This window comes from Aulonocara sp. 'chitande type north' Nkhata Bay, linkage group LG20 (assembly GCF_057382095.1).
Source record: "Aulonocara sp. 'chitande type north' Nkhata Bay isolate Kocher_YH1m ecotype deep benthic linkage group LG20, A_spYH_male_GT1.1, whole genome shotgun sequence".
NCBI lineage: Eukaryota > Metazoa > Chordata > Actinopteri > Cichliformes > Cichlidae > Aulonocara > Aulonocara sp. 'chitande type north' Nkhata Bay.
Genome location: NC_141363.1, coordinates 13,025,360 through 13,050,802, shown reverse-complemented (window position 1 = coordinate 13,050,802; position 25,443 = coordinate 13,025,360). Strand labels below are relative to the sequence as shown.

At 40.2% G+C, this 25,443-nt stretch overlaps 1 protein-coding gene across 2 annotated transcripts in view; it reads right to left on the bottom strand.

Moving 5' to 3' along the window:
- Positions 1 to 25,443, bottom strand: part of LOC147305286 (MICOS complex subunit mic25a-like) — a 76,088-nt gene that overhangs the window by 32,651 nt on the left and 17,994 nt on the right. Inside the window, exons 5-7 of one of the 2 annotated variants that reach the window (XM_086276472.1) lie at positions 19,967 to 19,990; positions 16,218 to 16,301; positions 2,834 to 2,904 (exon numbers count right to left, since the gene is read on the bottom strand). In XM_086276472.1, the coding sequence (XP_086132598.1) occupies positions 2,834 to 2,904; positions 16,218 to 16,301; positions 19,967 to 19,990 (179 nt within the window). The remainder of the gene's footprint in view (positions 1 to 2,833; positions 2,905 to 16,217; positions 16,302 to 19,966; positions 19,991 to 25,443) is intronic. The other variant, XM_086276473.1, reaches the window with a different exon arrangement.

Here is a 25,443-nt window from a genome sequence, read left to right as displayed (position 1 = left end):
ACTTAAACATCTGGGCTAAACAAACAGTCCTTCACAGGAATCTGCCCAAGGTACCGCAATGTGTTATTAATAAAGGCTGCAGACCTTCTGCCTCTTTCTTTGCCCCTCCCTGGTGTACCATGTACACTGAACTGTCTGACAGATGTCAATGATAACAATGCAATCTGGGGTAATTCCTGTAGCCACGTCTCTGTGAAACACCAGTGCGCTCACAGAAGTAGGCTTTTTTCTCCATCAGTCTCTGTTGTCTGGATCCATCTCTTTATACACACCATGTATCTCCGTGTCAACCCCTGATTTCTGCGGGAATTCCAATTTGTCTGGACTGTCATGAAACAATAGTGGAATGAAAAGTGGAAATAACCTGGTTAAAATACGTATGTACAGACTTGCAAGTGTTGTATGTTTTTCTGATTTACAGTACTTAACAATTGCTGGCTACTTGAACTGTAGGTACCTGTGATAAGTACTAGTAGATGAAATGGTATGCTATAATCAAAATGTGAACTATGCTTGAAAAATCTTTCTCATTACATAAAAATGTCTGAATCTGGTTAAGAAATCTGGAATGCAGTGAACTTCTAGAAAATAAAGGGGAAAAGTAATTTGTAATTGGCAGGCCTGAAGAGTTGGACAAAGAAGGCAAAGCAATGAAAGGCAAGGAATGATAGGAAAGTTACTGAGGCTGCTCTATTATGCTCCATTGAGTTTGACATTTTAGAGTGCTACAGGTTGCAGAATTTCTTACTCTCTTCATCTTCTTTTTCCTTTCTCACACACACACACACACACACACACAGAGACGCGCGCACAGCATGGTGACACATTGGCCCTGTGCTCTTTGGCTTCCTCAAGCCCCAGAGTGCTGCCAGCCAAAGCCAAGGATTAAACTGTGGATTAAACACATCCCACACATACCAGCAGGCATAAACACGTGCTTATACAAAGCACAGAATAACACGGACAGTGGAGCTTGGGCGGTTTACGAGTCACCCACATCTTATTTTACAGTAGCTTTGTTCTACTGCTCAGCACTCAGAAACTTCCCTCGGATAGTTTTAAAAACTAAGGTCTGCCTGAAGTTTAATATAAAATATAAAAGACGTTTCTCTCAATTCCACTGTTGGAGGATTTCTGCACAGTCTTCCTATGTCAGTTAAATCAGACTATCGATGGGTATAAAGCAGTACACTAGTACAAATTTTCAATTTTGTGTTAGGGTAAGATTTTCATAAACATTACACAACTGTTGCCTGTTAGTTTCTTTGGGTGCTTTTAAACAATACTGTTTAGTCAAGATAAAGTGAATAAATACATTTTCCTCATTGTTACAGATAATTTATGTGGTCTGAATACAGTATTTGTCCCTTTTTGGGTACAACCACACACACATCAGGTAGATAAAGCACCTGTTCTGACAGAAAAAAAATAACCCACCGTCAGTGTACATGAGCTCCTGCAGTTGATAGCTAGTTCAAGTTGATAGCTTCCAAAATACAAATCGAGCTTGTGCAAAGCCTTCCTGTTGTGTTTACTCACCTCCACTCAACACATATGTAAAGCCAAGGTTAAAAGATTTTGGAACTAACAGCAGATAACCCCCCATAATCTAAAATAACACGGTGAACAATAAGTTCAACAAGATTTAGACAAAACCCCTCCAAGCAAGCTTGTTAAATAATGCAAGGAGCAGGAATAAAAGATTACACAGGTAGGATACAGCCAATTCTTTTATTTCAACCATCTAAGGGAAAGGATGTTTGGATTTGTTTTTTGTTTTTTTTAAAGAGAGATTTGTGAACTATTCTGACAGGCATGTATAACAAACAATTGTCCTTTTTTTAAATTTTTTAATTATTATATAGGTAATAATGCTGTTTTCAGATGGCTGAACAGGGCAGGAAGTTTCCTAATACAGTTCCCAAGTGGACTAATATCCTGGGTCTGAACTGAGCACTGCAGAATATGTTTGTACACCCAAGATGTTCAGTTTTTGAGTTTTGTTAAAGCATCTTCTGTCAGTGAGTTGACCAATGGCTGTCCTGCTTCACGGTGCTCAACGTCCTCATTTAGTTCCCATGTTCTGTGGCCATCAGACCGACTGGGCCCAGTTTCTTTCTGGTCCTGTGTTTGTCACAGTCGCTCCCTGAATTTCTTTGTTTTTTCCTGCTTTGTTAATAAAAATTGCTGTTCAGTGAATCTGAACTTTGAACTACCAGTTAGCTGTACTGAGAGCATTCGGCCTTTAACAGCAAACTCACTTCTGGCTTCTAATGCAAATGGAACCTGAGATGACCCCCCCCCCCTTAAAAAAGTGAAAAAAGAAAAACTGATTTCAGCAGCAACAATTAACTACCTTTTCCCAGCTGCGGTTCATTAAAAGTCCACTATGAGAAGTGAAGATGAGGAAATAAGGTATTGTTAGATGCAGCTTAATCAAAGCAGCCAATTAAAACATTTATCACATTTTCAGTTTGCTCTAGGGTAAGAATGCAACTGGTTAAACAATAAGAAAAAAATATTACAATCTATTGCCATTAATTACTCAACTGTGTGCATGGATAAGTGTGAGTCACAGTGTGTATGAGTGTGGGGATGGGTGGGTGTGTGAGGCTCCAGGAATCATATCTCCTCATTTTTGGACTCCAGATAAACGTGTGTCTGTGTGTATTTGCGTGGTTATCTTTGTGAGTTATGACATTTTAACAGGTCTTCATTTTCCGACACCAGAGAGCAGAGAATGAGCCTCGGCCTTAGCGCGAGGGTTTAAATCAGGTCGCGGTTAGGGTAACTGTATAAGATGTGCGGGTGTGCGAGTGCTTGTGCGTCTCACCTGACATTTTCTTCCGTCTTGGAGGCAGCTTGGTGGAACTGTTCTTTGCTTTGTTGATACCTTTCCAAATTCTAAAGACACGCACACCAAAAACAACAACAGGGAAAAAAACAGCATTAGTAAAACGTGTGATTTTGCAGCGTTAATGTGTGTATTTGTGTGCCTTTGTGACTGTAGTATTGTAAGTAGGGCTTATAAAGTGCTGATATATACATCCCTGGGACCGTTCAAGATACCTTTCTGTAACTGTGCCCTCTGATAACTAAGATCTGGCAAATGCAGAAAGAGATGTATAATGTATTATTTAGAAAGTATATGTTTGACTTTAAAAGAAACACTATTAAGCAATATGAAGGACTCGAAAGCTTAGCATGAAGATAAAAGCACGTGTTTGTGCTAAGCTAAGCCAACAGGCTCAACTATATTATAAGCAGCATATCTGATTTTTTGCTGCACTGCGAGCATAGACACAACAAACAACTATGTATCACAATTTTCCCAAATTTAAGCTTTGCTATTTCATTAAAATAGCCGCTCTGTTCCTAAGTCATATTAAATTGGTTCTCACTTCAGACTGTGCCCATATCTGACTGAATAATAACATTTCTGATCGTCATTTGTCCATCAATGATTTAGGACCCTTTTTTTTCCCCTCAAACCTCATCTTTATAACTTCCCAGATTTTCCTTCCAAGTTCAAACTTAGGAGTCTGACTTCCATTAGATAGCATTACCTTCACATACAGGACCTATTTTTTGTGATTCCAGCCTCTTTAAGCGGAACTAAAGCCTAGCAGTGATGAGCTGCATTACTCATACATTTTTCAAGAAATCGTGATTTCTGATTTCGCAGCTTGCCTGGTGAGTACCAAAACCCAGGCAAGCAGACAGTGGTATTATAACAAAACAAGCAGCTAATCCACAACAACTGCAGCCTCTCCTCTGCTGATCCTCCCAGCTTAGGCCTTCCAGCACCCTGTATCCCCCACAAATATTTACCCAGCAAGCTGTACCAGCTTTGGAAGGAAGCATGGAAGGGAAGAAATCGAGAAAAGGCAAGAAAGAAGGTAAGACAAGAATAAAGAAAGAGAAGCAGCAGAAGGCATGAAGGTAAGTAGCAGGAAATAAAGAGGGGAGAAATATTTTGGCCTGACATTTATTTAGTACAGAGTTGGGCTCAGCATGATCATACAGTCATGTGAAAAACTATAGGAATAACCACAGGAATTAAGAGGGTAAGAAGCAATCAGCTGCTGCTAATAAAATGTACCTCATCAGTTTATCATCAGCGAGTATGAGCGCCTCTAAAAAAACTTCAATAAAATTCAAGTATATCTATCACTATCTTCAGCATACATGGGTAAAAATATCTATTTGAAGTGTACAGAAACATGTTTATTTCAAAGCAATCAATGGCACTTCTTGTGACTGAAGCAAGAAACACAGCGTTGTTGGCCTGGCATAGTAGACATGGGTTTCAGTGTAGCATCTTGAATCACAGGCAGCAGGTTTATCAATATATCCGTACTGCTGCGTCAGATGGCTGCAAGGATTTAATGAACTACAGGAGAGATTTTCCCCATTCAGCATAAAGTAGCTGTGGACAGCTAACGATTTCTGAGGATCAGTTCAAAGTCTCTCATTTTTGTAACTAATCTGATGTTAGCATTGTGTTGCGCTGTAAGAAATTGTAATCATTTGTGTCCCTGTTGTCAAAAGACACCCTGCAGCAAAAATCAAGTATTCACCTGGACCATGGTATAAAGGGAGTTATTTTCCAGCACCTGCTTTTCTTTTTTCTTACACCACTGCTTAACCGTCATCATTCTCCTTCCTTCTCATTACCATCCTTCCTCCACTCCATTTTTTCTTCCAAACATGTGTTTTCCCCTCCTTCCACAGATTAAGCATAATATTGGAGTTGCTTTCCACCATTCATCATTCCTTCATTATCATCGGTGATTAACTCAAACATACTGTTTAACTGTGCTTGCCAAGATGACGTGATGACATGACACTAGCTGCAAAGCAATCCACCAATTTTGCTTAAGTTGAAAGCAAAATTCTCAAACACTGGTTGCACTATTCAGAACATAATCCCTGTCCCCAAGAAACCTAGGATCACTGGACTAAATGACTACAGACCCGTGGCTCTGACATCTGTGGTCATGAAGTCTTTTGAGCGCCTGGTTCTCTCCTTTCTCAAGACCCTCACGGCTCCCCTCCTGGACCCCCTGCAGTTTGCATACAGAGCCAACAGGTCTGTAGATGACGCCATCAACATGGCCCTACACTTCATCCTGCAGCATCTGGACTCCCCAGGAACCTACGCCAGGATCCTGTTTGTGGACTTCAGCTCTGCCTTCAATACCATCCTTCCAGACCATCTCCAAGGCAAGCTTTCCCAGATGAATGTGCCTGATCCCATCTGCCGGTGGATCACTGACTTCCTGACGGACAGGAAGCAGCATGTGAGGCTGGGAAAGAATGTCTCGGACTCCCGGACCATCAGCACCGGCTCCCCTCAGGGCTGTGTTCTTTCTCCCCTGCTCTTCTCCCTGTATACTAACTGCTGCACCTCCACCCACCAGTCTGTCAAGCTAATCAAGTTTGCAGATGACACCACCGTTATTGGACTCATCTCGGACGGGGATGAGTCTGCCTACAGGAGGGAGGTTGAACGTCTGGTGTCTTGGTGCAGCCACAACAACCTGGTGCTGAACGCCCAGAAGACAGTGGAGATTATTGTGGACTTCAGGAAGCACACAGCTCCACTCCCCCCCATCATCCTGACTGACACCCCCATCACCTCTGTGGACTCATTCCACTTCCTGGGTACCACCATCACCCAGGACCTGAAGTGGGAGCCCACCATCACCTCTGTCATAAAGAAAGCCCAGCAGAGGATGTACTTCCTGAGGCAGCTGAAGAAATTCAACCTGCCAACACGGACGATGATGCAATTCTACACTGCAATCATCGAGTCCATCCTCACCTCCTCCATCACCGTGTGGTACGCTGGAGCCACTATCAGGGACAAACAGAGACTGCAGCGTGTTGTGCGCTCTGCTGAGAAGGTGATTGGCTGCAGACTCCCATCTCTGCAGGACCTGTACACCTCCAGGACACTGGGGCGTGCAGCTCGGATCACAGCTGACCCTTCTCACCCTGGACACAGTCTGTTTGACCTGCTCCCCTCAGGCAGGAGGCTCCGGTCCATTTGCACCAGAACCTCTCGCCATAAGAACAGTTTCTTCCCCTCTGCTGTCGGACACATGAACAATAACCGTATAACTGTTCCCACCACTAACACATGACCTACGCTGTGTTCACTGCATCATTCCATGTTTGGCACTGATCACCACCTGCACTCATGTATATATCATGTATATATCTATCTACTTAGCACTTTTATTTCTTATTCTCATTTTTATTTTCATGTCTATTTAAGCTTAATTTATAACAGTATGTTTGCACTGAAGCACCGCAGCAATTTCCTAATGTTGTAAACCCGCTCAACATTTGGCAATAAAACCCTTTCTGATTCTGATTCTGATTTAGTCCAAGACTATGTCAAAATCCATTTTTACTGAACCATAATTGACCCCACCCTATTTTTTTTACCTTTATATTTCAACTTAATTCTAACCAGCTATAAAGCGTGTATTAGCTTCTATCAACTGGTTAGACTGAGCAACAGATTTCAGTTTGTATTTCCATTCATTTTGAACCAAAATTGAAAGGATTTAAGAAAAACAACAACAACAACAAACAAAACAAAAATGAATAAACTGTGAAGTTTATAACAAACGTATAGTAAGTAGAATATGTGTCCTAACAAGCGATACCACTGACAGTTTCCACAAGGTGATTTTAGCAGCTATAACAGGAAGACAGGCCACGATCAGTTTAAAATAAAATAAAACATTTTACAGGTTAAACTGCTCACTGTATGCACACTGTAGTAGGACCAGAGAACATGAGCTTATTGTTTCTTACACTTTAACCTCCTCGTTGATTCTAACAAGACTATTACAAAAAAAAAGAAAAACCATCATGTTGTATTCAGTAAGACTTGGAATTAGTCAATGAGGCCTTAAACTCATAAAAATGCAGGGCAACCATTGTTCAGGGGGTTGGGAAGCTCATCTTGTAACCGGAAGGTTGGCGGTTCGATCTCCTGCTCTGTCTGTCTTGGTCATTGTGTCCTTGGGCACTTTACCTACCACCTACTGGTGTTGGCCAGAGGGGCCGATGGTGCAATATGGCAGCCTCGCTTCTGTCAGTCTGCCCCAGGGCAGCTGTGGCTACAACTGTAGCTGCTTCCACCAGTGTGTGAATGTGAGAGTGAATGAATAGTGGAATTGAAAAGCGTTTTGAGGGTCTCGAAAAGCGCTATATAAATGCAATCCATTATTATTATTAAATAAAGTCTAAAGTTATTCCACACTGGATTTACTTTTCAGATGTGGAAATTATATCCATATGGAATCTATACCAGGAAGTACTGCATGGTACATCCATTCGTGTTGTTTAACTGGAGGTTGGCAAACAATTTACTTTAGTATATGTGCATTACTGCCACCGGCTAGTGGTAGCTCACATTAAAACAAAATCCTGGTAAAAAAAAAACAAAAAAAAAACAAACAACAAACTTCATGCAACTCTGATCAACTATTGTTAAAATCTTCAAAATGAGTTTTCATTTTCATGATATCCAAGTATTTAAGTCAAGTATTTTTTCAAGAACCAAAAAAGTGGAGCAATCAACGTAAAATGTTTCACAGACTGACAGGATTTAACACAGCTAAATCTGCGTCATTCAGTTTTAAGGGATTTGGCTACAACTAACAGGCCACCTGAAGCTTTAATTGCCATTTACCCTTTTTTTTCCCCAATAGGTTGCTCATTATGTTCACTTGCTCTCGGTCCTGTACACCATTCAACCCAGCAACCTTTTGTCAGTTTTTCTTCTATACTTCAGCCTGAATAGCTGGCCTCAAAATCGCACCAATGCTGCAGTTTATTAAAAGCATCTCTTCCCTTTTTTTTTTGCATCTTTTCCATCTAAACTGCGTTGGCAAAAATGTCGGCTGTGTATAGAATTGAGGAGAACACACACATATGCATGGCACAGGGATAAAAAGAATAAATAACAGTGGTGAGCCAACAGGCTTGTTAGCTGTGAAAGGTGGCAGCAGCTTTACTTTACTGTCATCAGTCCAAACAGATTTGTGCTTCTCTGCTGATGATGATTGCAGCCATTTTCCCCAGCTGTCTACACATGTTTACAACTACCCCCGTAACTATGGGAACATATTTCTTAAATTTGGTGAATTGGGAAAACTGAAGTCAAACGCAGTTATGTAGATGCTTTTTCTTTCTATACCAGGAGATATCACAAACACTGATCCAGAAGTAGGTGGCAAAATTACTCTTCACACACACACACACACACACACACACACACACACACACACACACACACACACACACACACACACACACACACACACACACACACCCCCACCCACCCTTTGATCCACCTGTAAAACAAGCAGTCTTTTAACCCACACACACTCCCACTTCATGTTACACTGATTTGAGAGCAGCAACAGCATTCACTGAACAACACAAAATAGTCTTTAATGGTTTCACACCATTAACCCTGGACTATGTGTGGGCCTACATGACATTTTCTTTATATGCACATGTATGTATGACCTATATCTTTAAATAAATATATTTTGTCATCTATGTGGGAACAGAACAGGTTTGCATTCAGTGGATTCAGAGTGGGTCTCCTGGTCAGCACAAACACCAAAAGTAATAGTTTCTAATATTGAGAATGCACTTAAAGCAAACCATCTCTTGCTGTTGTCTATATGTGAGTAAGGGCAATGTTTGGGAATGATTTGTACTTCTTTCAACTGCTCAGATTCTAATGGCTCAGTCACACTAGAGTAAAAACATCAAGGCAACCTCTATGCAAGCAGGAGGGGAAAATAAATAAATTCAACCACTTACACGTAGAACCGCTGAGCATGTCATTTTGATCGCATAGAATTTAATGTAAAACAAACAACAAAGGTAGCAAGCCAGTTTACCTAAGAACATATTGTTTATTTAGATATGTTTGCTATTGTGTGTTTGTGCTGCATCCTTTGTTTACAAGTTGTATAATGAATTCTAATGTACATTTTAACTTTGCTACCTATAACAAAATTGTTGTAAAACATTGCAAAACTAAAAAAAGCCCTATAGCGTACATACTTATTCGGTGAAATCTTACTTATACTGATAAAATTAACCTGATCTTCTTCATCACTGCTGCTGTTGTTACATGACGAGGTCAAAATGATGGCAAGTTTGCTGCATATGGTCGGAATAATCTGGGTGGTCCCACGGTCTCAAAACTACTATAACCCTAGTGTTATGCAGCTGTACAGCTACAGCTGTTTTAATAGTGGGATCATATCACACAAAAAGCTACAAATGTTAAATTCAGCTAAAATGTTTTCCAAAAACATTTAAAATATATGTATTAGATATTTTATTTAATAATTGGGGATCGTGTTCTATTCCGTGTTATATCCTTGTGTAATTTACCACCTTCTCTGAATGGTTATATAACATAATACAGAATAAAAGCACAGCATGTAACATTTAGTCAACAACCAAAGTTTGCAAAACAAAAACAAAGAAAAGAAAAAACATTTATTTGAATCATTTTTCTACTTTTTCAGTCTCACTATGCCTTCTTCTGGACACTGCATACTTGAATGTTGCTGGCTGGATTTAATGGTGTGTGTTTACCACAGTTATAGCAGTGCTCCTTTTGCTCAGGAAGAATAATGAGGCAACTGGAATGTTAACCACAACTCTGCAATGTTTAGTAACATTAACTCATTATGAAACTGCTATCTTCATCTCCAGATGGGTGCAGCCTCAGTGGAAATACTGCAAACAAGCTCAACTAATAAGCAGATCCGAAGCCCTCGCTGCCGCATATTGAGCAGACAGCTTTTCGCAGGATGAAAGCGTTAAAGTTCGACTTGGTTTACATAAGGCCCAGAGTGTATGTGTTTCCATAAGAAAGTGCAACACAGCAAAAAAGCGGAGGGGGTTTTTTTTTTTAATGCAGTACTCGAGGTCTGATCAGAAGAGCAGCACAGCTCCATTGGGCTAGGATCACACATACAGTAAGCGTCAATGTGGGTGTATATGTATAAAGATCTATATGTTTACACCTGCATATGTGTGCGCTTATATTCCACCTGCTGTGGGGATATAAATCTGTCATGAAAATCTGTTATAAAAAAATGTCTAGAAAAAAAGTTCTAATATTGTAAATTTATTTTATTAAGAAGGCAACGTTCATTGCTAGCATGACCAGCTAACACGTTAGATGTAGGGTTATGGTAAATCTCCAGAGAATGAATCAAAGTCGATGTACTGTCCTCTGAAATAATGAAAACACAGCAGTGTGTGTCTGTGTGCATGCCGTCCGAAATATTCTCTCGCCTCTGTTTGGCCAGGAATAAAGGTACTGCCTTTGGAATGATTTGGAGTGAAGCAGTGAGTGTGCGTTTAAGTGTGCAGATATTTCTGGTGCACTACATAGAGGCCCCTGCTGACAGCCTGTCAAGCAACCTGTCAGACTTGGAGGAGGATTATTATCTCCTTCTGTATGCTCTATTTCCACCAGCTTCAAACAATACTCCATACTGTGACAGGAGAGTGTGACAGAGAGTGCAAGACCACCAGTGAGAGAAATAGGAAGGGGGGAAATAAAGGAAGAATTAGGGAGATATTAAAAAGTGCTTGCCGAACTAACAAAATATATGCTTCCACGGCAGATAAATGTTAGTATTGATTTTCTCAAATGAAAGACAGACGCACTTCAATCAGGTTGTCCAGTTAAGTCGCTCCTGACATTGTCAAAATAGTGGCAAACGATTTTTCTTGAGCAATTCGTTAAGATGAAACAAGACTTTTAGGGTCAGTTAAAGTTCAAATACTATGTTTTGTGTCTTTAAAAGCAAAAGCAATACCCTATAGTACAGTGGGGCAAAAAAGTATTTAGTCAGCCACCGATTGTGCAAGTTCCCCCACTTAAAATGATGACAGAGGTCAGTAATTTGCACCAGAGGTACACTTCAACTGTGAGAGACAGAATGTGAAAAAAAAATCCATGAATCCACATGGTAGGATTTGTAAAGAATTTATACGTAAATTAGGGTGGAAAATAAGTATTTGGTCACCTCAAACAAGGAAAATCTCTGGCTCTCACAGACCTGTAACGTCTTCTGTAAGAAGCTTTTCTGTCCCCCACTCGTTACCTGTATGAATGGCACCTGTTTGAACTCATCATCTGTATAAAAGACACCTGTCCACAGCCTCAAACAGTCAGACTCCAAACTCCGCCATGGCCAAGACCAAAGAGCTTTCAAAGGACACCAGGAAAAGTATTGTAGACCTGCACCAGACTGGGAAGAGTGAATCTACAATAGGCAAGCAGCTTGGTGTGAAAAAATCAACTGTGGGAGCAATCATCAGAAAATGGAAGACATACAAGACCACTGATAATCTCCCTCGATCTGGGGCTCCACGCAAGATCTCATCCCGTGGGGTCAAAATGATCATGAGAACGGTGAGCAAAGATCCCAGAACCACACGGGGGGACCTGGTGAATGACCTGCAGAGAGCTGGGACCAAAGTAACAAAGGTCACCATCAGTAACACACTACAACGGCAGGGAATCAAATCCCGCAGTGCCAGACGTGTTCCGCTGCTGAAGCCAGTGCATGTCCAGGCCCGTCTGAAGTTTGCCAGAGAGCACATGGATGATACAGCAGAGGATTGGGAGAATGTCATGTGGTCAGATGAAACCAAAGTAGAACTTTTTGGTATAAACTCAACTCGTCGTGTTTGGAGGAAGAAGAATACTGAGTTGCAGCCCAAGAACACCATACCTACTGTGAAGCATGGGGGTGGAAACATCATGCTATGGGGCTGTTTTTCTGCCAAGGGGACAGGACGACTGATCCGTGTTAAGGACAGAATGAATGGGGCCATGTATCGTGAGATTTTGAGCCAAAACCTCCTTCCATCAGTGAGAACTTTGAAGATGAAACGAGGCTGGGTCTTCCAACATGACAATGATCCAAAACACACCGCCCGGGCAACAAAGGAGTGGCTCCGTAAGAAGCATTTGAAAGTCCTGGAGTGGCCTAGCCAGTCTCCAGACCTCAACCCCATAGAAAATCTGTGGCGGGAGTTGAAAGTCCGTGTTGCTCGGCGACAGCCCCAAAACATCACTGCTCTTGAGAAGATCTGCATGGAGGAATGGGCCAAAATACCAGCTACTGTGTGTGCAAACCTGGTAAAGACCTATAGTAAACATTTGACCTCTGTTATTGCCAACAAAGGTTATGTTACAAAGTATTGAGTTGTATTTTTGTTATTGACCAAATACTTATTTTCCACCCTGATTTACGAATAAATTCTTTACAAATCCTACCATGTGGATTCATGGATTTTTTTTTCACATTCTGTCTCTCACAGTTGAAGTGTACCTCTGGTGCAAATTACTGACCTCTGTCATCATTTTAGGTGGGGGAACTTGCACAATCGGTGGCTGACTAAATACTTTTTTGCCCCACTGTAAATATTTTAGCAATTTTTTTTCTTTGTCACCGAAAACTGAGACTAAGCTACATGACAAACATTTTGTATTTGACAAATCCATTTCCAGAGTATGTTCAAAGATATTAACAGTCATAACCATTGTGAGTGCTTGATCTTACACCACTCCGGTATTTGCAAATGACAAACAAATCCTTCTTTTAATTTCTCGGCACATATGAAATGTACATAAATGTATTAACATAAACCTAGCTAAGCTTCGCTTAATTCACATCTACTGAAAACTGAACATCAAGCATCGAGAACACTTTGACCAGTCTCTTATGTGACTGCTGGTGTAGTCTGCAAACACACTGAGCTTTCAGATAGACCCGTGAATTTACATATACTGCACACATCCACCTGAATATACAGTATGCATGCAAAACATCTCCCTCTTCCTTTGCCTGACGCACATGCCCACACATTGAGGACTGTCTGTAAACATCCTAAGCTCTACAGTAAACACAGCTTGTGCCACCCGTATGCCAGCCTGCCACTCTTCTACTCCCTCTGCAAACCCAACCTGTTACTAATGAGACTAACACAAATAGCCAAGCATCTGACACCAAGACCTCTGTGTGTGGCTAATTCAAATATGTGTAGAGACTATTCATCAAGGTAATAAATGATTATTTAGGTTGACTGCTTGGTAAACGGAATACAGATTTTGTGCTGTGGTGGTTTAAGCCTGCTTGCGTTTGTCCTTCTGTTATTTAAACTAGACAGGAACACAATCGGGAAAAAGAAAGAAAGAGAAAGAAAGAACTCTTTCTTGTCCTTTTTACTTGTCTTCAGCAAAGAGGCTAGCCAGAAAGAATTGGACTTCTGGTTTTAAAAAAAAAAAAAAAATCCCTAACTTCAGATTTAACCAAGCAGAAAAAAGCCTTTTTTTTTTTTTTTTATCAGTTCCCAGAGTCAGAACCAGACATGGAGAAGCTGCATTCAGCTTTTATGCTCCATATATCTGGAACAAACTCCCAGAAAGCCTCATATCAGCTGAAACACTCAGTTTATTAAATTCCAGGTTGAAGACTCACCTGTTCTCAGCTGCATTTGAATAAAGCACCAAATCCACACTGTTTTACTTTTAAGCTTAAATTTCAAAACTTACATTTTAACTACTGATTTTATCTACTGTTCCGCCCCCCCCCCCATTTTGAATCATATTTTTTATTTGTTTTTATTTTTTAATGTCTCTGTAAAGCACTTTGAATCACCTTGCTGTTGAATTGTGCTATGTAAATAAACTTGCCTTGCCTATTGCCCAAGTCAGTGACTCTATCAGCTTATTGTGGCTTATGGCGCACTAAACATAACCTTTACTCACATGGTAAATGGTAAATGGTAAATGGCCTGTATTTATATAGCGCTTTACTAGTCCCTAAGGACCCCAAAGCGCTTTACATATCCAGTCATCCACCCATCCACACACACATTCACACACTGGTGATGGCAAGCTACATTGTAGCCACAGCCACCCTGGGGCGCACTGACAGAGGCGAGGCTGCCTCTGTCAGTGCATACAACCACACAAATGCTCACAAATCTTTAAAACTAAAGGACCACCTATTCCAAACTTGGAAAACAGAAAATAAATCTCAATTAGCAATCACAAATAAACAAAAGAAAATGTAACACAGCAACAGAGTGGCTGTAAAGTGTCCACTCAGCCACAGGGGAATGATGACACTCCAATGTTACAGTTGTCCCATGTGGCTCTGTCTACTGCCACCACCCTGTCCCCGTCAAGCTTGAATTATCCATGGTAAACAGAACATAATACTTGGATTTTACACATAATGTCCTATAAAGGTCTTGTCAGTCTGAAGTACAGAGGAGTGCTTCTCCCAGAGAGACCGCGAAAAGGTCCTTTTTGTGTGGCGCCTGGTGAGGCCGAGATTTAACTTGAAACCCCACCTCTTCTGCCTGGCAAATGTCAGACCGAAAGATGAAAGGCAACGCAAGGGCTTGTAAGGGCTCTCTGGAGATACTCAGGCTGGCTCAAATTTGTTTCCTTTTTTTGAATCACATTTACGGATACACCTGGTGGAGTGCTTCTGCTACACACTTTTTGTGCATTGAATTCCGCTGTATCAGTCAGGTTAAATCTACTGTAGATGCATTTGTTTGCTCACAAACCTGGGAGATCATTTATATCAATTTACTGTCTGTCATAATGTTGCTGCTGAGTAAATATATGCATTCGTGCAGATCATATTGTTGAATATGTCCACATAAAAGTGTGTTTCCACTTCGTGCTCATGCTTCAGCACATGATTTTCATAATGGCTCACTCACGCTAGAGCAGACCTTCCCAAAGTGTGGGGTCCGCCCTATGGGGGGGGCGCAGTACCATTGCAGGGGGGGCTCGGCATGAAAAGGGAAAAAAAACAAAACAAAAACAACGCTTGGACACTGCTAGCACGGGGCGCCCACACAAACGCAAAGCAGGAGATGAAGCATCGCTGAATATGTTTCCAAACCAACCTCCTTTCAAGCCAAAGACTAGAAAATATGGTGAAGCATATCTTCCCTTTGGTTTCACCTGCACAAGTGCCGAGGTAGGTCTCCCCTGCAGAATTGGTTTTCCCTGCGTCGGGAGCAGCGCTGGGCTCTTCAAATCACGGGCAAACAGTATCCCACATTCTTGATTTTTAGTCCACAAACACTTCTTGTAATGACTAACTACTCCTGACATTTTGGAGATGTTAGCTCTTCATACAGTAAAGTTACAGCGGGATACAAATAATATCAGGCTGATCCTGCCACGATTTGTTCCCCCGGTTCAAATCACGGACAAACAGTATCCCACAGCAGTTTATGTTTTTGAACCCATTTTGCACAGAGAGGCATTTTTTTGAAAAATGTATTGATAGCAATGTTGAATATTATTGCACAGAAAAAAAACAACTACATGTAAAATAATCACACTGTGATGCCTCTGCCTTTCTAAATGGAGGGACAGTAACTGCGTGCGTATATGTAAGAGTGTAAAACCTGAAGATGGAGACAAAATACTGTTTATCTGCCATTCTGCAATTCCTCTCATATAAGCAATAACGTGGAGCACAGCTGACGTGAAAAAGGCACATACCTTTGACGTTGTGTGACGAACTCTGTATTCTTCGTCCACACGTAAACGCAAAAAAGGAGTTTTAAAAAAATCTCAGTTTTCGGTGATTCGAAAAGCCGTTTACGTGTGGACGAAACAGCTGCGTTTTCAAAAATACCCGTGTAGGTGTGGACGTAGCGTAAAAGAGTTAGTTTATTTTCTTACTACCTGCAGATTACTTGTATTTGCTTAATTGTTTACTAAATGTTTGAGGTGTGAAATAAACCGCAATTGAGCAAAATATGGGTGTGTGTGGTTGGAGGATGTGTTAGTGCCTCCTTAACATCTATGGCAACAACAGTGTTGCAGAGTTATTACAGTTAATCATCTTTTTATTACAACTTGGCCCAGTCCAAAACTAATAGCAGGCCGACTCCACCTTTTATTGCCAGGTTGATGCACCAAAGTCACTTAACTGACTGAATTCTGGTTGCTCGACCATATTTATGTATGTGTGTACATCAAGTCTGCCCATGTCTGTACACCTATATAACATGTGACTTTTTAAAAGCCGGTGAAACCTAAAATGATGCTGCTCGAAACCTGTTTATGTGTTAGTTGTGTGATTGTGCAAATGTTTTACCCTCTTCTCCAGTTGTGCCAGTTGCTCCTTGTAGAAGGCATCCAGTGCTTTCAGCTGTGAGTCTTTCTTCTGTAGATGCTGAACCTGCAAGTAAAAATACACATGCATGCAAACAGAACAGTGGATGAAAAACAAACAAACAAAAAAAACATGGAATCCAGGATAAACTTACTTAGATTATAGTTATAACATTTTAGGCAGTGGTTTGCCACAAGTTAAGATCAATGGGAGAGGAGAGAAGAAAAAAGTTATGTTAATGCTGTTGTATCATATTGAAATTTAAAAATGTAACTGACATGGAAAGATATGTTGTTATCATTTAACATAAAAATACTAGTAACCTAACTTGTAGTTTATACAGCTATAAAAAAAAGGTTACCAACACTTATCATGGTCATAAATGTTTTGTCAATTTTTGGCTTTTTGTGGTTTCTTTGAAGTCTTTGGGGCTAATACAGAGAGACAGACAACAATTCACAGCCATATTTACACCTATGGGCATTTTAGAATCACTATTTAACCTAACACCAGTAAATGCATGTATTTGGACAGTGGGAGAAAGCTAGAGTACCTGGAGAGAACCCACAGGGAGAACATGCCACACAAAAGTCTCGGACAGATGGTGGAGTAAAACTCAGGACCTTCTAGCAAAAAGTGTTTGTAATGTGAGGAACTCCCTCAGTGTCCAAATACTCTAAATTTTCTTTGGGGTCAGATTCAGGTGCCTGTATTTCTTGCAAAGGTCAAGAAGCACCAGGACCGGTGTGTATGGTATGCTTGGGTTCATTATGTTGCTGCATTGTGAATCTCTCTCAAAAGATGGAAACTACATGGAAGTACTACATCTACTCCGTGGAGTCACTTTGTGGCAGATATCAAACTCCAGATTAGGCACGTCCTCTAAATTTGCAGCCTTCATTCAGCAAAATCTATGTCTGTTGTTTGATCTTTCCATAAATGAATTTTGATGAACATGTTGATTAAGCGGTCACTCCTAGTCTGGCTAGCTGTCCCTTGGATGCAACAGTTTTAACCCACTGAAGGACAGTTTGACACCAAAAATACTTTGAAAGCTTACTAATTAATGCATTACATCATATATTCTTGTGGAGTCAGTTCCTGTAGCCAAGAAACAGCCCACATATATCTCCCTTGCGCTTGTGATCAATTATGTTTTTGTATGGACAAAACAAGATAAGATAATTAGTTAGCTTCAAGTAGATACATTTCACCTCTACATTATTCGATGCTGAGAAATCCTTGCTTAGAATAACAATCCAACTTCGGGCACTCTGCCTCTTATTCTCACTTTGAAAGTATAGCAAGCCATGTTCAGCTGGAAACTTGGGGCACAGCCATACTTGTGATGGGTGAACAGTGGCTCCCATTTTATTTACTTGAGTCAGACTCTGTGAATGAGATTGTAATGCTTCCCCTGAAAGGCAGCTCTGCTCTCCCTTAGAGAGGGAATGGGGGAGGGAGGGGTGAGAGAGTTCAGATATATGACTAGGATGCCTGCTGGGCACCTCCTGAGTGAAGTGTTCTGGGCATATCCTACCAGGGGGAGGCCCTGGGGTAGGCCTAGGACATGGCTTTGAAATGCCTGGAGGAGGAAGCTGGGGAAAAGGAGGTCTGAGCTACTATGAATAGACTGCTGCCCCCCGACCCTAGATAAGTGTCAGAAAGTGGATGGATGAATATGTTCTCTGTTTTGTCTTGATCTGGTCTGAGTCTCTTGGACACCACTGTACAAATACAGCACTGGCAAATGAATGCAGTACAGACCAGCATATGACTTAGTACAGTAAAAAAAAAGTTAACATATCTTCTAAATCTAAGATTTAACAGCCTCAAGATGGGGACACGATTTTGTCTCCAAGAAAATAGAGTCTTCACAGTGTGACAGTGTAAACAGATGTGTCCCTGCAACATCAGTGATACAGGTACACACAAGTTCTCTGTCCTTTCTCTGTGCAAAGTCCAGCTTTAAGGTATCGATTAAGCAAAAAGAAAAAAAAATGCCATATATAATCACAGCTCTCAAATCAGACTTTTATCTTTTATTTCTTTTCACCTGCACCCCTCTGTTTATTCACCCATGGATTCTCTTTTACTCCCTCCCATAAGCACCATCTTACATCCAACCATGTTATTTACAAGTAGTTTTGAAGCTGCAAGATGGCAGTTACACACAAAGAAACATGAACAAGTGCAATTTAGTGCAAGCATGCTGACAGACATGCATACACATGCAAATCTACACCACAGTGACTAAATGAGAGCAGAAAAAAAAAAAAAAAAAAAACTTGTGTTGGAGACAGAGCAGACAGAAAAATGGAAAAGCTCGCAAAAGAGACATGAGACACAAGAGAAATGCAAGAAAAGCTGCAAAGACGATGGGCCTTTTTACCAACACGTGCACGGAAACGTTCTTACCCTGTGCAAAAAACAAGTGCATACAATCATTGTTGCATTTAGGAAACGTGCGCACCGGCCTATCACTTACTACTGAGCGTAAATTCGAAAATCTGAATCATTCTGAACAAACAGGCTTACGCGAGCTGCATACTGTCCCCATTTCTCTCCTGGTGAAGCATAAAAAGCCTGCACCTATGAGGCAAGGAAGCAGGAGAAACTCCAAGTCTGAAGAAACTGAAACTATTCTTTCAGACAAGAGTGTTTGATGTTTTTAATGAATGATGAGGAATCGGTTTAAATTTAAACTGTAAGCCTGCACCTTTCCATTTTGTTTCCTTTAAATGCAATTGAATTTTTTTGTATTAATTCTGAGCATGTCTTACGCCATGTCAGAAAATTATAGATAATGGCCTTATTCTTCATATTATCATTATTATTATCATTATTAGTAGTAGTAGCATTTATTTCAAAGACTTAGATGTACATTTCCTAAGACAGCCAGGATTTTATTCTTTTGTTAAGTACAAACAAATTTATTGATAAATTATTGATGAATCAATGATTTGACTGTGAAACTTTTGTATGGATGATTACATACACAGATTTGTATGTACATATAGTTATTACAGTAAATGAGGGCCAATATTGGCATTTTCTTTTAAAAAGCATTGAATTAACTAGCTGAAGAAATCAATTATTTGTTACAGCCATAGAGAAACTGCTGTTGATACATTATAGTAACAAAATGTGATTTTATTCCAGTGCTTTGTGACTGACGTTATATATTTATACAGCAGAAAAATGTTGCCATATGTATAAAGAAAGCAAGGTCAAAGTAATGAAACAAAGAACGGAAGCAATGGAGATAAAAGAATGAATAGGGACTGTTAAAAGTAGGAAGAAGGTATGTGAATATTTGAATGAAAGGGCTGGAGGAGCATTAAACTGAGAAGAGATGAAGAGCCTAGAATAGTGAGTGCGTTTAAAAAATAAAAATAAAAAATAAGGAGGAAGGAAGGAAGCGGGAAAGGAGGGGTTCGATTTGCTTTGAATTCAATCAAATCAAAGTTGTTTTTGCTTCTTCTTTTTTTTTTTTTAATTCATGAGATGCTGCAATTTAGAGATATCTCACTCTTCCAGCTGTCAAGGATTTCAGCTCAACAGAAATGATTAAGAATGACTCTAATCAACACATAAATGGTAATTTCAATTTTGTTTTAAAGTGACCTGTAGCCTGTGCAAGAGCACAATAGGGAACACTGAGAGAAAGCAGTGGAATAGATGGAAAGGACAAAAGAGACTGAATTTTTGAAGGTCAGAATGAAGCTTACCATTGATTCTATCTCATCTGCAGACTAGATATGTTGGGGGACAGAGAAAGAGTGAAGGAGGAAGAGAAACAAAGCAGGATAAAAAGAGAAAGAATGAAGCACAAACAGGAAGGACCATTAATTCATGTAATCAAAAGCATAGGCGATCAGATTAGATTCCCCCAAGAAACATGCATGCAATCTCATTCATCTCTAACAAAAAGTAAACAATACAATAGGAATTTGCAAAAGATTAACCTTGTAACACCAAATGTATCAAGTATAATTAAACATTTCTGAACATAATACATGTTTTTTGTCATTTCCACAGCTCCAGATTAGCACAACATGTTTTGAGAATGTAGAACAATCATATAACTGAATATTTAACCTGCATTTCTTGAATAAAACAACATTAATGTGCAACTAATATCAATAAAAGATTAAAGACATATTATTGTTCCAAATGTTTGGTCTTTAAATAAATCCAGGTTTCCATTTGAGATGCAGTGATACTGATGTTTGGCACACATGTGGCTTGTTCACTGATTGGCACATTGGCCTTTTAGCACAATAAGATGATCTGATCTAATTAGCTTCTACCAGAATTGCAGGATCACAACAGATCCACCAATTCTGCTTTTAATTAGGCATCCAGTGTCATAAATCTGTATGATCCAATTTGTTAATTTAAAACAATTCACCAGTTAAACTAATTTAATGAAGAAACAGGCAATTTATGACCCAGGCCTCCAAGACAGATTCATTTGTCTTCTTTTGCATTAAAGGAAAAGCTGCAATGTTCAGACAATCTGAATCATGTTAGCTATTTGAATTCAGCATGCCACCCCCCTGCCAACCCAAACCGGTCATGGGAGATGGCCGCCCCTCCCTGAGCCTGGTTCTGACACAGGTTTCTTACTGTTAAAAGGGAGTTTTTCTTTCCCACTGTTGCCAAAGCAGAGTTTCATAGAAAGGCAAATAAACATGGGGACAGCATTTGGATACACAGGTGACTCTAAACACCTAGAAAAGCTTTAAGCCAAATCTCTCTTCTTAGATCGCCATTCCCACCACAACAGCAGCATTTCCACAGACTATGAAGAAAGCCACATGCTTTCTCTAGAAACATAAGGGGTTCCATTCTGAACAAGTGGGAGCGAGACCCCTGCCATTCTGTCTGATCTCCTAGATCGTCTTTTTTCAGCTGCTTGCTTTACGCCGGTGTCACCACAGTGGATCATCTGCCTCCGTCTCATGCTATCCCTAGCATTCTTCTGTCACATCAACCCTCTGCATGTCTTCTTTTCTTCACATCCCCTAAGATCTTCCTCTTTCCCTCCTGCCTGGCAGCGCCATATTCAAAATTCTGTGTTCAACATCTTCACCACCCCTCCTATCCAGATGTCCAAACCTTCTCAACCTTGCCTCTCTAAATTTTAACCTCCTATCTTTTTGTTAGTGCTAGCATTTCCAAATTATACCATCAACGCAAGTTCCACTCACTATATATTCATATCACTATTTGATTATATAATGAAATAGGAGAATTTTATGATTGTCATATCAAGATATGTTTCTTTAGTATGAAGCTTGTAGCATCTGGCAAAAGCCATATATGAAGTTTCCACATTAGACAAGCTGTATATAATTAGCTAAAGACACTACAACATCACACATGATTTTTAAAGTTCAAAAACCACCAGATGGGTGCATTTGTTACACTGAAAAACTCAATATGTAGAAAAATATAATACCTGCAAACTATCATTGAGATTGACGGGTTGTCACTATCTGAAGTGCCCTGATGCACTAAATCTTACACATCTGGTGCTCCAGGCAAATTAATGCCAATCAATATTTTTAAAGCTCTTGTATCGCAGGTCTCAGATCTCAGTGGCACTGAAAAGCAGCAGCGCCGGCAAGTAACTGAGGTGAAGAGCGTCTACTCGCACACATGCACACGCGTACAGCGGGGGGAAGATTCATCATAATTATCAGGGCTGCTGAACGCCAAATCAAATCAGAGCCAATCGTCTGTGTTTCATAAACAGACCTTAACTGAGGAGAGACAAAGAGCGAGAGGGCTTCTGACGGGAGAGACGCTTCCACTGTCGGGTGAAAGGCTGCAGCTGGTGCATGTTAATGCAGGTGAAAAGAGAGACTGAAATTGTTCATGTGTTCATTTTCTATGTTAGACAAGTATCGGTTTGGTGGGGATTAGGTAGAATCAGAAGAGATTTAATTTAAAAAAAAGAAAGAAAAAAGAAAAAAAGCTGCACTCCTTTCTATCTGTGTTGGTCCCGTTTTAATTTGCAGTCAAAGACGAGGCTGAAAGTGAATCAGATGACTCCTCTGGTGTCCCTCCAGGGACCTGCAAGGTAGATAACAGCCAGCCAAGCGTGGCTTTACACACAACACACCGCAGCACCACACCACGATGCACTTAAAGAGGATGGCTCAAGTATACACACTGATGTTTATTGAGTCTGTCCATTTTTCTGTTGGGTACCTGACGTTGTCGGTTCATGTCTGTTACTCAATGATGCTTTCCCCCCCCCCTACAGACAAAAAGCCACAACTAAATCAGCATCTCCAAGTCTAAATCTTATTTTTGACTGTATTCAGAGCAATATTAAGCACCACACAGCACATTTGCATTCAATACTTAGCTCAATCCACCTTTGAACTGGCAACGCGGAAATGCTAAATCAGAGTCACCATAACTTAGTGTTTCCCAACCTTTTGGAGCCACAGCACATATTTCGCATTAGAAAAAAATCACAGCACACCACCAAACAAAAATGTCACAAAAGCGCATATTGATCATTTTTCCCCACACACCAGGCATAGCAGAATTGGCTCCGTTTGTCCCCAATATACCATTTTTGCTTTCTTTTAACCACTACTCACGCTAGGGCCGTCATCTGGGTCGGAAGTTTCTCCATGACCCAGGTCAACCTGACTACTTTTTCTTTTCAAATATTAATTTATTGCTATTATGCGCTGCGCTGTCTCATGACTATGTAATTTCTTCTTCGTCTTCTTCTGTTTTACTGGCAGTTGGCAACCCATTTAATTGGAGCAAGATGTTGTACTGCCCTCTAGTGGAAAAGAATGTAATTGTTCTGCCTGTTACTCACGTCTGTCACTTAGAATACCAATCAGGTGAAACTAGATAATCTTCCACGACACACCTGATCATTTGTCACGATGGCACAGTGGTTGAGAAACACTGTCATGACCACACGGTTAAACAGCAGAAAGGTGACACAGGTAGTGTTGTGCTGATGGTCAGAGTGATCGCTAGAAACTTGACAATCAAGGACGGTAATGCACGAAATCAATATTAACACCATCTTTAGAGTCATTTAATTTAATCGCTAGTTAAATGTTGGCTTGTCTGCTTGTAACTGAAATTAATGTGTCTGGTAAGCGGCTACACTGATCGATCATCATAAAATGAAAGAAAACAGAAAGAGGGTGTTTCTGTCTGATGGGCTGACTAAAATTACACGTTTAGATAACGGTGTGCTGACAAAGATTCCAGGTATCGCTTCTTTAACTTTTTGTTTCACTGAGCATGTGTGCATCACTGCAAAACTCAGATGTGTCTACAGAAATGAATGACTTAATAAATAACAGTCAGTTAAACGTTGCAAACTGAGCCCATACTTTTTGTACAATTACCGCTTTAGTAAAGAAGTCAAGTGTGACCTTCTTACCATGCAAACTATGGGCTATGACTATACTGGAAACATTTTAATAAGATGAGTTCGGGATCAAAATAAGGCAAAAAGGAGAGTTTTAAATGTTATCATCTTTTTAAACAGTCACGTATTCCAGATACATTTCCATGAAACAAGCATTAGTAGAAAATAAGTGTCACAATTTTCCTATTAAAATCATAATCTATCCAATGTAACTGATGTTCAAAGTTAGTTACAGAAGAAATCGTCCTGAAAGAATGCATTACACTGAGCCATGTAGTTTATATGGCTGGCTCCTATACTTATGAGGTCATGTGGGACCAACAGTGCTGGAAAAATAAGTGCTTTTAGTGGTTCCAATGATATCCTTCCATTTATGTGAATGAGGCTCTCTGAGATAATTCAGTATTTTTCCGCTCATGGTGGAAGGGCAGAAATAAGCTCCCTGGTGTTTCCCTTTCTTTCTCTCGCTAGCAGCAGCAGCGCTGCAGTTTGTTTTTAGTGAACAGCACTACCTTAAACTACACATTAATCAGTTGTTTAACAAGGGTACAGACTGCCCAGCTTTAAAGCCTTGCTTACACTTTCCGCGTCCCTGAATCTGCTAGGATCCACTTGGGTCCGAGTGACATATATTTTGTCATTTATCAGTGAAAGCAAGGGTCCACGTGGCATCCACATCTGATCGTTTACTGTGACTGTGCAGACTGGTCCGTGGAGCATTTATATTACAACGCATCAACTATGAATGGGTCCCAAGCAGGAGAATTTAAAGTAGTATGACAGCAATGACTACTCTCATCATGGCTCCAGCCTAGAGTATAATCAAGGCTTGAAAACAACATCACCTAGTTCACTGGGTTGTACAGCAAACACTGAAACTTGGTAAAAATGAGCAGGTATTGACATTATTTACCTTAAGACTGTTAGACCACTGAAAGTCCCTAAAAGCACCTTTCTTCCCCCAGCAACAGCAGAAGCTGCAAAGTGCATGAAAATCAAATTCTGTGTTACAGCCAAAACTTTGAGCCACAGTAGCATGAGTTTTACTAATTTTAAAAGAAACTGGATTTGTGTTACTGCTGAAGTCGCAAAAGAAAATAGAAACTGCTTTTACATGACTCACCAACAACACAAGGCACTCAAATAATAAACCTTTACAAGGTGATATCAGTCCAACCCCTTCAAATGAATGCTATCGCAGTGCATCTGTTCATTCTGTTATGTCAGTTACAATCGGCTTATACATCTGAAATCAACAATGAAGGGATTCAAATTGCAGAGACACTCAGTCCATAGCGCGGTAAAATTACAGGGATAAGCACTGCGCTTCTAGGATAACAGAAGATGCACTCATCACAAAGAACAGTGTTTCTTTTACACTGAACTTGGGTTAGACAGACATTATGTACAGAATAATACATAAATAAATAAATGTAGCTTTAAAGCACCATTAAGATCACAAAAGCCACACTTTTCGCTGCCTGACCAGTTACTTGCATTAAAGAGAAATTTACCATGTCGTCTTACATGTTGCTTTAAATATATTGTCCTGAAGTATATTTTAAAACTTTCCAAAAAATACCTGGCTGAGAAAAGAAAAGGAGAATGACAGAAATGACTAGAGACAAGAGAAAGAGCAAATGCATTAGAAATGTAAGCAAGGGCAGGAAAATAACTTCAGTTATTAACAAGGTGCATAATTGATTACAGCAGTTACTAGCCATGAGCTAAGCAGGAGATTAGCTTACAAATGTATTATCGTATATTCTTCCCTCTCCAGGCACC